The sequence below is a fragment of the Triturus cristatus genome, chromosome 5_2 (genome assembly GCF_964204655.1).
Source record: "Triturus cristatus chromosome 5_2, aTriCri1.1, whole genome shotgun sequence".
Classification (NCBI taxonomy): domain Eukaryota; kingdom Metazoa; phylum Chordata; class Amphibia; order Caudata; family Salamandridae; genus Triturus; species Triturus cristatus.
The window spans coordinates 1088418699-1088431222 of NC_140588.1; the positions used below are offsets into that span (position 1 = coordinate 1088418699).

At 49.4% G+C, this 12524-nt stretch overlaps 1 protein-coding gene across 5 annotated transcripts in view; it reads right to left on the reverse strand.

Annotated features, from left to right (window-relative positions):
• ZMYM3 (zinc finger MYM-type containing 3) overlaps nt 1–12524 on the reverse strand; it is a 682395-nt gene that overhangs the window by 262785 nt on the left and 407086 nt on the right. For all 5 annotated transcript variants that reach the window (XM_085608441.1, XM_085608444.1, XM_085608442.1 and 2 more), the window contains exons 16-17: nt 11478–11593; nt 2184–2358 (exon numbers count right to left, since the gene is read on the reverse strand). In XM_085608441.1, the coding sequence (XP_085464567.1) occupies nt 2184–2358; nt 11478–11593 (291 nt within the window). The remainder of the gene's footprint in view (nt 1–2183; nt 2359–11477; nt 11594–12524) is intronic.

Genomic DNA, 12524 nt, shown 5'->3' on the forward strand with positions numbered 1-12524 from the left:
CTGTCGACGGCGTCGATGAGTGTGCCTTTGGTGCTACTTTCGAAGCGGTGTGAGACGCAGCAGCCATTTTGACCTTTGTGGCCGGAGCCGATTGTGTCGGTGCCGGGAGCCGAGGCGGTTTGGCGGGACCGATGGTCTTTTTCTGTGTGTCGGCGCCGACGTCGGTTGCTGCAAGCTCGGCACCGAAGTCCCGTTTGGTGCGGTCGGTGCCGACGGGTTTGGCTGGCGTCGAAGGTGTGGGGGGCTTCGATCCGACCAGTGTCACTTTCAGTTTCGGTTTCTGATGAACCAATACGGCTTTCGGTTTCGATGAAGGGAAACCAGTCGTTGTGGGTAGTAATGGCTGCCGCTGAATGTCCGAGGCCGGGCCAGAGGGCGGGGCCGAAGGACTGCGGGATAGGTCTTGGGTAAGGCCCGAAGGCGATCCCTCGACCGGAGCCATAGACTGACGCACTGGGATATCCTCAGTCTGTACGGGTAGGCCTTGCTCGTCACCGGAGCTACTCTCTTCGGCCCCTAAGGCCTCATTGTAGTCTCCTACCTCGGTGTCGGCTTTTTGTCTGTGAAAGAGTTGTTCTTCGATGTCTTCCGATCCGGAGTCGTGTTCGGAAGCGGGGCTGGAGGGTAGGTTCTCCACTTCTTCGACCTCTTCGTCCTCGGCGCTGAAGATGTTGGTCGGGGCCGGTGCCGCGTGCTGCGCTTCAAGTCTCGCTGCTCATCGATTCCGGAGAGTCTTCTTGGATCGGAATCGGGCACAGGCCATACATGTGGACTCGTCGTGGTCCGGTGAAAGGCATTTGTTGCACACCGGGTGGACGTCGACATGGGGATATTTCGCATTGCATACAGGACACCGCTTGAATGGTGTCCTCGATTCCATTGTCGATGTCGGGTCGATGGTCGGGTAAGATGCGAAAAAGTTGTTTTTGAAGTTAGTAAACTAACAAATAACTATCGATACCGATCGGGAACAGTACCGACGCGAACTAAAGGCCTTTTGGCCTGTAAAAAGTTTTTCCTAACTTGAGTCAAGATAAGCACATCCGAACCCAATGGCGGAAAAAAACAATCTGAGGATGGAGAGGATGCCCATGCGCACTGTAGTCCAGGGGAGGAGTCACCTATCCCAGGATACTTCGAAGACTCTTCCAGGACAACAACGTGCAAACATCCGGACCCAACACTAGGCGGCGATCTATGCACAGATATGAATTCAGCAGCCCACATGCCTCGAACACAGTATATACAGAGCCACTTTCAAGACGTCTCCCTAGATTGTACCTCAGATGTTCTCATTGCCGACCAAAATCTATGCATCTTGGGTAACAAACACCTGGTTTGAGAAGCCGGAAGTGCATCGCACCTCATTGCTCATCTCTACCTTTGAGGCTCTTGACCTCCAACAACTTGTCCCTGTATCAACTCACTGCAGAAGGCCGTATGCAGGTTTTTACAGGATCCTGTCAGCTTTGTTACCCACATCAACCTAGCAGAGATTTCACGGTCTTCTCAATACACTTGATTGCAGGTCTCCTAAGTGTGGAAACCTCATTGGTATCCTGCCAACCTTTAACGGTTAGGTATTAATCGAAGGGGCCACTGCAGTCCTGCCTCAAGGTTTGCCATAGTGGGTCTATGCCACTTATGCCAAAAACCCTCTACCCCTACACCATGAACTTCAACCTGTGCAGTGGACTTCACCTTCATACACAGTTTAAATTACATGCAAGTTGTACTTCTCACCACTATGTACAGTCCCCTGCTGCTTATGAAATCTAGGCACAGAAAACACAAAACAAATTCAATTCTTTTTTAGTATTCGACTGCATAAGAGTATAAAAACTTAGAATGGTTGAAATAAACATAGTGCTTGGGAGCAAGAAAAACTACGAAAACTTTCAACACACTCGAGCATGAGCTACCCAGTTCTCGCTGGACAGGGAGGATCATTCTAAGTAGGCCAGTGTTTAGGAACTCACGTCTGACTTAGAGGCACCTTGTGAAACGAGCACTTCTTTACTGCATGGTTGCCTATTATGAAAAGAAATACCCACTACTGTGATTTGATCAAGTGTGAATTCTTCTAAAACCTCCTTTGACCGTTCCCACTTATTTTCCAGCCCCGGCAGAGCTGCTCCACTAACTGAAGCTCCTTATTCCAGTGAATTCCAACGCACTCTTACCACAAAGGTCTGAGGATGCCTTGTCCAGCTCCTCTGCCTCCGCAATCATCTCCGCCATTGCAAGGATATCTGCCTCCAGCGGGTTGGACGGGATCTTCCCCTTCAGCTCTTCAATCGCCTCCACAATCTTGTCTGTGTTTTCCAGAGTGGTGGGCAGGAACATTGGCACAGGCACCTGTCAGAGGTGAAAAGGAGGCAGTACATTATACTGTCAGATGGGATCTCATAAGGACACTAATCAAAAAATAAATCAACTTAATTCAACAGCTAAAAAACAACATGGTAATTCCGAACACTGAGAAATGGTTTACTTTTCAAGGGATACTGTGAGAAAGTAGTTGGGGTGGTTGTCAGACCTCCCATGTATTAATGTCACTATTTTGTATCCGGTCCAGTTACATTAATTTAAACATTAGCTCAGTCCTGGGAATCTGGGGCACAGAGCAGTCAAGCTTAACTCAAAAAAATAAGTGGAAAACATTAATCAGTGCCAAAACAGTTAATAAGTTGAAAATACAACACAATTAAAAAAAAAAAACCCTGAAGATTGTATACATTTTACGGAGGAAATAGACATCAAAATCGCATCAGGGAAACCAGAGATAGGAAACTCTAAACCGTCAAAAATACTATCAATAAAAAGCACAAAGTGCCAACCATGGGTATCTAAACCGGGAAAAAGTGAAAAGTTAAGGTTGACCGCAAGTGAGCGTAGGTCAGCTAGAAGAACCATCTCCACTCTGGTGAAAAGTTAAGGTTGCCCGCAAGTGAGCGTAGGTCGGCTAGAAGAACCATCTTCACTCTGGTGAAGAGTTAAGGTTGACCGCAAGTGAGCGTAGGTCAGCTGGAAAAACCCTCTCCACTCTGGTGAAGAGTTATGGTTGACCACAAGTGAGCGTAGGTCGGCTGGAAGAACCATCTCCACTCTGGTGAAGAGTTGAGGTTGACCGCAAGTGAGCGTAGGTCGGCTGGAAGAACCATCTCCACTCTGGTGAAGAGTTGAGGTTGACCGCAAGTGAGCGTAGGTCGGCTGGAAGAACCATCTCCACTCTGGTGAAGAGTTAAGGTTGACCGCAAGTGAGTGTAGGTCGGCTGGAAGAACCATCTCCACTCTGGTGAAAAGTTAAGGTTGCCCGCAAGTGAGCGTAGGTCGGCTGGAAGAACCATCTCCACTCTGGTGAAAAGTTAAGGTTGCCCGCAAGTGAGCGTAGGTCAGCTGGAAGAACCATCTCCACTCTGGTGAAGAGTTCACCTACTGACTTAAGTCTTTTTTGGGAGTAATTTGATCACTGGCCTGACTGGCAGCATCTGACGGAGGGCTCTGACAGCAGGTGCTGCTCATCATTGGTCCCATGAATCCTCCAAGTTCAAACTTAGAAACTTTTCTTGAAGTCAAGCTGCTTTCAGCAGGGCATATCGGAAAGCTGTGTCTAACCGGTGATGCAACGCTGGCAGCTGCGGTCCGACAGCAGTCCTGTAGTGGCCTCTGGTTCTTTTAGGAAAATATTACTAAGTGTCCACTTCTGCAATCTTGAGGGTGATAGAGTGAACTCTAACACAAGTTAAGGACCTTCTGGGCACCACTTGGCGAGTTAGGACTCAATCTCCCAGGAGTCATCAGCGGGGTCCAGTTGGAACTGGTTATCTGTGCTCTTCGCTGCAGATTTCTTGCAGCTTTTGAGTTCCTGATACTCAACAGGAGGCTAGCCAATGAGTTTAAGTGGGAGCAGGTGCAGCCCTTGAGTTTCTCTGTTTAACAGCAGGCTGTGTCCTTCCTTAGAGCTCCAGTCCTTTGGTTCAGCGGGTGCAGACCTACTCTTTTCCACAGGTCTAGCAGTGTTTTGAGGAGGGTAGTCAGAGGTGTAGCTTTTATGCCTGGCACAAGCTTGTGGGTGAGCAATAGGAGTAAGATTCCCACAGGCAACCCTACGTACTCTTACAACACCTCCTGGGATTTGGCACCAAACAATCCCACAGTGATTCTCTCTGCCCAAATCCAAGATGTCATAATCTTCCTTTCCAGAGTCAGAGGTCTGGGCACACCTCTGTGGTGGTTCTAGGGAAGGAATATGCTACTTACCAGTATGCATCTGTTCTTGGCATGTAGAGCTGCAGATCTTTACACTTTTGCATAGATCGCCATCTGGTGTTGGGCCCGGATGTTTGCAGTTTGTTTTTCTTCTTGGACAGTCTTTGGAAGTCACGAGTTCGGTGACTCCTCCTTCGGTCCGTACTGCGCATGGGCTTCGGCTCCATCCTCAGATTGTTTTTCGCCAGCAGGGAAAAGATGGAGCGTAGTGATAATAGTGAAGAAACCCATGTGTGTTGTATCTAAATAAGAGAAGTCTGGAACGTATACAGGTAGCCGGGGAGGCGGGTGGGCGTGTATAGATCTGCAGCTCTACATGCCAAGAACAGATGCATACTGGTAAGTAGCATATTCCGTTCGAGGCATATGAGCTGCAGATTATACACTTTTGCATAGATTATATAGCAGTACCCAACATTAGCGGCGACCACCGGTATCCGTTGCAGTGGTTTGAAATAGTGTCTTTAGTACAGCCTGGCCCACACGTCTACACAGTAATGTTTTGTGAAGGTGTGCGGTGTTGACCATGTGACTGCTTTGCAGATGTCATCTAAGGGTATGTTCCCTAGAAAAGCCATAGAAGCCCCTATCTTTCTTGTAGAGTGGGCTTTAGGTGGAACAGATAATGTTCTTTTTGCTTTTTGATAGCAAATTTGTATGCACTTTACAATCCACCTAGCTATCCCTGATTTAGAGATAAACAACTGTTTAGTCTTTCTGAAAGGATGTGTTCTTTGTATGTAGTACAGTAAAGCCCTTTTAACATCAAGTGTATGTAGAGCCCTTTCCGCAACAGATTGGGGTTGTGAGAAAAAAAAACGGTAATTCCACCGATTGATTAAGATGGAAGGGGCAAATGACCTTGGGCAGAAATTTTGGATTTGTGCGAAGTATCACCTTGCTGTGATGTATCTGTAAAAAGGGTTCCTGTATAGTGAACGCTTGTATCTCACTAACCCTTCTAAGGGAAGTGATAGCTACGAGGAAAGCTGTTTTCTAAGTGAGGAACTGTAGCTCACATTTATGCATTGGTTCGAAGGGCGGACCCATTAGCCTTGTAAGAACTACGTTTAGATTCCATACAGGGGAAGGTGGTGCCCTGGGTGGAATTACTCTTTTAAGGCCTTCCATAAAGGCTTTAATAGCAGGCACTCTGAACAGTGATAAATGCTGTCTGTTTTGTAGGTAAGCAGCAATTGCTGCTAGGTGTATGGATGAATATGCCAGGTTACACCTTTGAAGATGGAGCAGATAGCATATGATGTGCTGTATGGATGCATCTAAGGGGTCGATTGTATTGTTACGGCAGTAAACAACAAATCTCTTCCACTTTGCGGCATAGCATGCCCGAGTGGTAGGACGTCTGGCTTCCCTGATAATGTTCATGCAATCAGGGGGAAGGTTAAGGTATCCAAATTCTAAGATTTCAGGAGCCAGATCGCTAGGTTGAGCTGAGCGGGGTCCGGGTGCCTGATTTCTCCATGGTTCTGGGTTAGGAGGCATGGGGACAGGTGCAGCTTTTGGTGTGGTACCACTGAGAGCTGTAGTAGTGTGGTGTACCACGGCTGCCTGGCCCATGTTGGAGCTACCAGAATGAGTCTGAGGGAGTGCTGTTGTAGCTTCCTTACCACTAATGGAATTAGTGGGAGAGGTGGAAAGGCGTAGGCAAATTTGCCTGATCAGTTCATCCATATCGCATTGCCTTTGGACACTGGGTGTGGGTATCTGGCGGCGAAGCTTGGGCATTTTTTGTTTTCGTGGGTGGCGAAGAGGTCTATCTGAGGATGCCCCCACTTGTGGAAGAATGGGTGAAGAACTTGTGGATGCAGTTCCCATTCGTGCATTTGCTGCGTTTGTCTGCTGAGCAGATCTGCTATGGTGTTTTGTATGCCTGGGACGTGTTGTGCCAGGAGAAAGATTTTTGGTGGAATTGCCCATCTCCATATGCTCTGTGCTAAGCGGGAGAGCTGGGGAGAGTGTGTCCCCCCCTGTTTTTGAATATAATACATTGCAGTCATATTGTCTGTGCGAATTAGGACTGCCTTGGCTGAAATTTGTTTCTGAAACGATTTCAGGGCTAGAAAGATCGCCAATAACTCCAGATGGTTGATGTGGAGTAACCTCTGTTGTGGAGTCCATAGACCTTGCACTGTGAGGTGTAATAGATGCGCTCCCCAGCCGGAGAGCAATGCGTCCGTTGTTAGAATCACCTGAGGAACCGGGTCCAGGAACGGTCGCCCTTTGGAAAGGTTTGTGGTGTTCCACCACTGCAGAGATCGAGGAGTGCGGCCGTCCACCAACACCAGATCCGTCAGCTGGCCCTGGGCCTGGTTCCACTGGCGTGCTAGGCACTCTTGAAGTGGACGCATGTGAAGTCTTGCATGAGGCACTATGAAAATGCAAGACGCCATCATCCCTATTAGTTTCATGAACACTCTTGCTGAGAGAGAGTGCTGAAGAAGGAACTTTTGGCGCAGGGCTTGCATGCTTGCGATCCTGGCTGAGTTGGGATAGGCTATAGCTTTTGAGGTGTCTATAGTGGCACCGAGACCGAGGTATTGCTTTGTGTGAGACGGTATCAAGTGGGACTTTTGGTGATTCACCGTAAAGCCTAGCTGGTGAAGTAGTTGTATGGTAGTGTTTGTATTTTGTACACACTGGTGGTAGGACGCGGCTTTTATGAGCCAGTCGTCCAGGTAGGGGAAGACGTGAATGTTTTGTCTTCGGAGGTGTGCTGCCACTACTGCCAGGCATTTGGTAAACACCCGTGGTGCGGTTGTGACCCCGAAGGGGAGAACCCTGAACTGATAATGTTGGCCGTCCACGACAAATCGGAGGTACTTTCTGTGAGCAGGGTGTATTGGGATATGAAAGTATGCGTCTTTCAGGTCCAGTGTAGTGAGAAAGTCGCCCTGACGGAGGAGTGGTAGAACTTGCTGAAGAGTTACCATATGAAAATGGTCTGAATGGATGTATGCATTTAGAGGCCGGAGGTCTAGAATGGGCCGTAGGGTCTCGTCTTTCTTCGGTAGGAGAAAGTACAGAGAGTAGACCCCTAGATTTTGCTGATCGACGGGTACCTGCTCTATCGCGTGTTTTTGCAGGAGGGAGAGTACCTCTTGTTTCAGAAGTGTGGTATGTTCTTGTGACATCGCACGGTGTCTGGGTGGAATATTTGGGGGGGTAGAGGTTAGTTCGAGACAGTATCCTGACCGAATAATTTGGGTTACCCATTTGTCTGATGTTATGGCCTCCCAGTTTTGAAGGAAGTGTTGTAGTCTGCCCCCGACCGGAGTGGAATGGTCTGGGGGGAGCGGGGGAAAGTCATTGGGTGGGCGGTGTGGCAGAACGGGCGGTGTTGGTTTTGCCCCTGCCTTTATTATTGTTTCCCCGATATCCACCTCTTTGGTAGCCCTTTGAGAAGGTATTTTGAGGAGGGGACTTGTAGGAAGTGGAGGCGTTATCGGAAGAGTAACCTCTGCCAGAGCCTCGAAAGGAGGAACGGCGAAAGGAGCGTCTAGGGGTTTGTGATTGCAGGGCTCCCATAGACTTCGCCGTATCTGTATCCTTCTTAATTTTTTCCAGGGCTTCGTCTACTTTTGGGCCAAATAAGTATTGTTGGTCAAAAGGGTGGTTTAATATAGATGCTTGGAACTCTGGTTTAAAGCCTGAAATTCTGAGCCAGGCGTGACGGCGAAGCAGGACACTGGTGTTTATAGCCCTGGACGCCGTGTCTGCTGCGTCAAGTGCACATTTAATAGAGGTGTTGGTAATAATCTTTCCCTCTTGTATTAGCTCATGAGCTTTATTCTTATATTTCTCCGGGAGATGCTGCATGAGAGCCTCCAGCTCATCATAGTGCGCTCTAGCGTACCTTGCTAGCAGCGCCTGCGTGTTGGCGATGCGCCACATATTGGCAGCTTGCGAGGCAGTGCGTTTGCCTGACGCATCTAAAAGCTTGGACTACTTATCAGGTGGTGGAGCCTCACCAGATGACAGAGTTGGAGCGCTTCCTAGCTGTGGAAACCACTAGTGAGTCTAGGGGCGCAGGTCCTTTAATATATACAGGATCCGTGGGGGCTGCCTTGTACTTCTTTTCTATTCTGGGGTTTAAGACCCTAGCTCTAACGGGGTCTTTGAAAACCTCTGTGGCATGCTTGGTCACCCCTTTAAGCATGGGTAGTATAGCGGTGGATTTATCTGCTATGTCAAACGTGTCAAGTAGGAAGTCTTCCTCAACTGGATCACTGTGTAATTCCACCCCATGGTAATGTGCCGCCCGTTGTAAGAGGTGGTGGAACCCCAGGGAGTCCTCTGGTGGAGATGGCCTGGATGGATAGAGATCATCCTGAGGCACATCTGGGACGTCGGGATTGTGATAATCCTCCCATGGGTCAGGTGTTCCCGGAGGAGTGGGGTCCTGCGGGGCATCTGTGGGATCATAGAATGGATCTCCGTGGTCATCAGGGTCTGGAGATGGGGTTGGAGACCGATGAGGCAAGGGTGGAGAAGGTGGGGGCGAAGATGGAGGGGGTGGAGGAGGGGGAGGAGGGGGAGGAGGAAGAGGAGGAGGTGGAGGTGGTGGGGCGGGTACTCTGAACGGGGATGTGACAGAGTCATTCCGTTTTGGTGGTGGAGGAGGAGTTGGCTTGTCCAAAAGTCTTTTCTTGGAAGACCAAATTAAATGTCCAGTCCTGGGATCCTTAGTTAAAGTCTTTTGAAGAGGATCCGGTGTGAAAAGCTCCTCTGGCACCGATTCCTCCATCGGTGCCGATGTTTTCGGAACCGAAGGCTTCGTCGGTTTATCCGCGCCGTGCTTTCTCGGGGTGTCAGATTTTTTGGTCGCGCCGAGGCAGGCTTCGACACGGAAGCGTCGGTGCCGAGGGATTTGTGTTGGATCGGCACCGAGAGGCCAGGTTTCGACACCGATGGCTTCGGAACGGAACTTGTTTTCTTCGGCGCCGAAGAATGTTTGTCGGCGCCGCTGGGAGGCTGGCTCGAGCCCGAGCCGCCAGGAGACTTGTGATGCTTTTTCACCGGGCCCGAAGGTGGGGTGATGGAAGCAGTATGCTTGGCTTTCCCTAGGCCCGGAGGCGAAGGGGTGACCGGAGTCTCTTTCGGTGCCAGAGGGGGAGGGGGTAGAGTACTCACGACCCTCTGCGCCGGTGTGATCTCCTCCACGTCAGAGTCGTCGGCCTCGGAAGCGCTGACGACATCTTCCTCCCGCTCGGTGTGCTGCTGTCCCGAAGCTCCGGTGTCTTCTCCGAAGATGTCAAGTGGAGCCGAGGTCGATGAGTGCGCCATGATGCGTCGAGCTCGTCGATCCTGAATAGTCTTTTTCGATCGAAAAGACTTGCAGGCGGGGCAGTCTCGGGCCTAGTGTTCGGGAGAGAGGCAGAGGTTGCACACCTGATGGAGGTCGGTGTGGGGAAATTTAGACCCACATTTTGGGCACTTCTTGAAGGGAGTCCTTTCCATCGGCCGAGACCGGAGTCGAGATAGGCCCGAAGGCCGCTGCCGATGTCTGGAATGGAGGAAGTGCCGAAGAGAGAGATGAAGTCTATTCCGTCTAAAGAATCTCGATGGACGAGGATTTTTCGTTGAAGGTCGAACTGGAGAGGTTCGAAGCCGGAGCACGAAGTATTACATCCGAGCCCGATGGCGGAAAAAAACAATCTGAGGATGAAGCCGAAGCCCATGCGCAGTACGGACCGAAAGAGGAGTCACCGAACTCGTGACTTCCAAAGACTGTCCAAGAAGAAAAACAAACTGCAAACATCCGGGCCCAACACCAGATGGCGATCTATGCAAAAGTGTATAATCTGCAGCTCATATGCCTCGAACATAAGGATAATAACACCACCCCCCTGCCTCGGTGCTGGGACAGGGTTCACCCCAACTGGCATTGGTGCCACTCAAGATACTTAAGACAACTGAAGGGGCAGGACTGTGTGAATTACATCTGCCAGTGAGAGGGACTGCCCCTTTGAAGGTTGTGCAGTTGGTGACAACATCCCCCTGGCCAACCAGTCAGGAGGAGGTCACAGCTCTTGTTCCCTTTCCGGAGAGCAATTCACATCTCCCAGAAGGCTACCAGGAGACAGCAGGGGATTATTTCAGAATTTTTTTTTTTTTTCCCGAAGTTTTATAAAGTGCAAACTTGACCAGAAGGAATCAGCTATCAGAGCGCTTTAGATGAGCACTAGTTGCGTTACATAAGGACATGTTTATTTTTGTTGAGCATGGGGAGATGAAGTGATTTTCCAAGTATCACAGGATGTTAAGTGTCGTCCCCGAGACTCGAACCAGATTCCCCAGATTTAAGGTCGACAGCCCTAGCCGTTAGGCCACATCCTCTCCCCAATACTAGAGGCTTAAGACCGGAAAATGACACCTTTCTAGGAGTGGCATTTTCATAACAGTATGGACTTCAAATTCCTATTCGAGACCTTGAAGCAAGGGTCTAGCTATTCCCAAACTAGGTTGTAAATGATACGGTGTTATAATGTAAATTAGTGCTTTTGTGGGGGGGGCCAGCCTTGCCACAGTGAAAAAAGACTTGAGATTTTTCACTGCCTGGACATGTAAAACTTAACACATGTCCAACCTTTTAAATACCATGCACCCTAGCGTCTGGGCACTTAGAGCCAAACTTGGAGGTGATGTACCGGTATTAAAAAGTTAGGGTTAGGCCTCGCAAATTGTCAGATCGAATTGACAGTTTTGAAACAGCCATGCTAAACTGCAGGAGCAGGCCTAGAGTGATGTTTTTTCTTTGTCACTGTAGTGGTGGCGCAATTAGCGTGTAGTCCACTAGTGGCATTTTACTTGCACGCCCTGGGTACAAAGAGTACCATTCACTAGGAACTTCTAAGTAAGTTAAAAATGCCAATCAGGTAATAGCGGATTACACACTTACACATACTTAAGGGATCAGAGCACTTACACTGGGCCCTGAACATGAGTGCCCCAGTGTTGATAGTCCGTAAACGAGCACTGAATCTAGCAAAAAGTGGGGGACAAAAGTGGGTGCAATCCTGCAAAAAAGGCATTTCCTCACAGATATGAACTAAAGTTATGTTACGTGTACTTATTAAGCATGCGACTGCCGGGAGGCGTCGTGGCGCGGACAGCACAAGCTGCCTCTTGGGTGCAGATCCATTCTCAAATACCTTTAGAATTCGGATTGGTGTCTGGTAACTCACCGGAACAGGGACCGACACGGGCACCGGCACTTTCTGGCAATACATATGCATGGGCACAGGTACGAAGATGGGGACAGGAATTGGCAGTACGATCACCTGTGGTTTCCAGTCCTCCTCTGAAGAGGAACAAGCAGAAAAAGAGAATTAGAATTTCACTGTGACGACATAGGCTGTATAAAGTGGTTCTTAAACATCTAAAAACAGCTGGCGTAGAATGCTTACTTCCTCTTCGAAGTCTGTCGGGAACCAGAGCGCATTATCATGTATGACTGTATACCCCCCCCCATTGCTGGTGTCTAGATATGTGCTCAAAAATGGCCATAGTCTGCTGGTCTGAGGGATCCCGTTAGCAAAAGGAAATTTACTGGATGCGCACTACTGCACTGACATTTCAGTATCCTGAAAACATGACCACCAGGGAAAAACTAGTCTAAGAAACTCAAACACTTACATACCCGGAGACATTCTTTTATAAAACCATGGAAAAATACAATGACCGGATCGAAGCCCGCAAGGTGAAGCATGGCTGTTCACCAATCGCTGAATGAGCTTTAACATTCTAAACATCTGGGATCAAGCATGCTACGACGTCAGTTCTCACACCCAAGCCCACTAGCAATAGATTATTCTAGCAGCACTTTCCCTCCTGTTATTCAGCTGCGGTCTCTCGCACTGCTACCCTACCAGCCCACACACTTTCCCTCCTTTGACTCAGCTGTGGTCTCTCGCACTGCTACCCTACCAGCCCACACACTTTCCCTCCTTTGACTCAGCTGTGGTCGGTCTCCCACTGCTACCCTACCAGCCCACACACTTTCCTGCCTGTGACTCAGCTGTGGTCTCTCGCACTGCTACCCTACCAGCCCATACACTTTCCCTCCTTTGACTCAGCTGTGGTCTCTCGCACGGCTACCCTACCAGCCCACACACTTTCCCTCCTTTGACTCAGCTGTGGTCTCCCGCACTGCTACCCATCAGCCCACACACTTTCCCTCCTGAACTCAGCTGTGGTCGGTCTCCCACTGCTACCCATCAGCCCACACACTT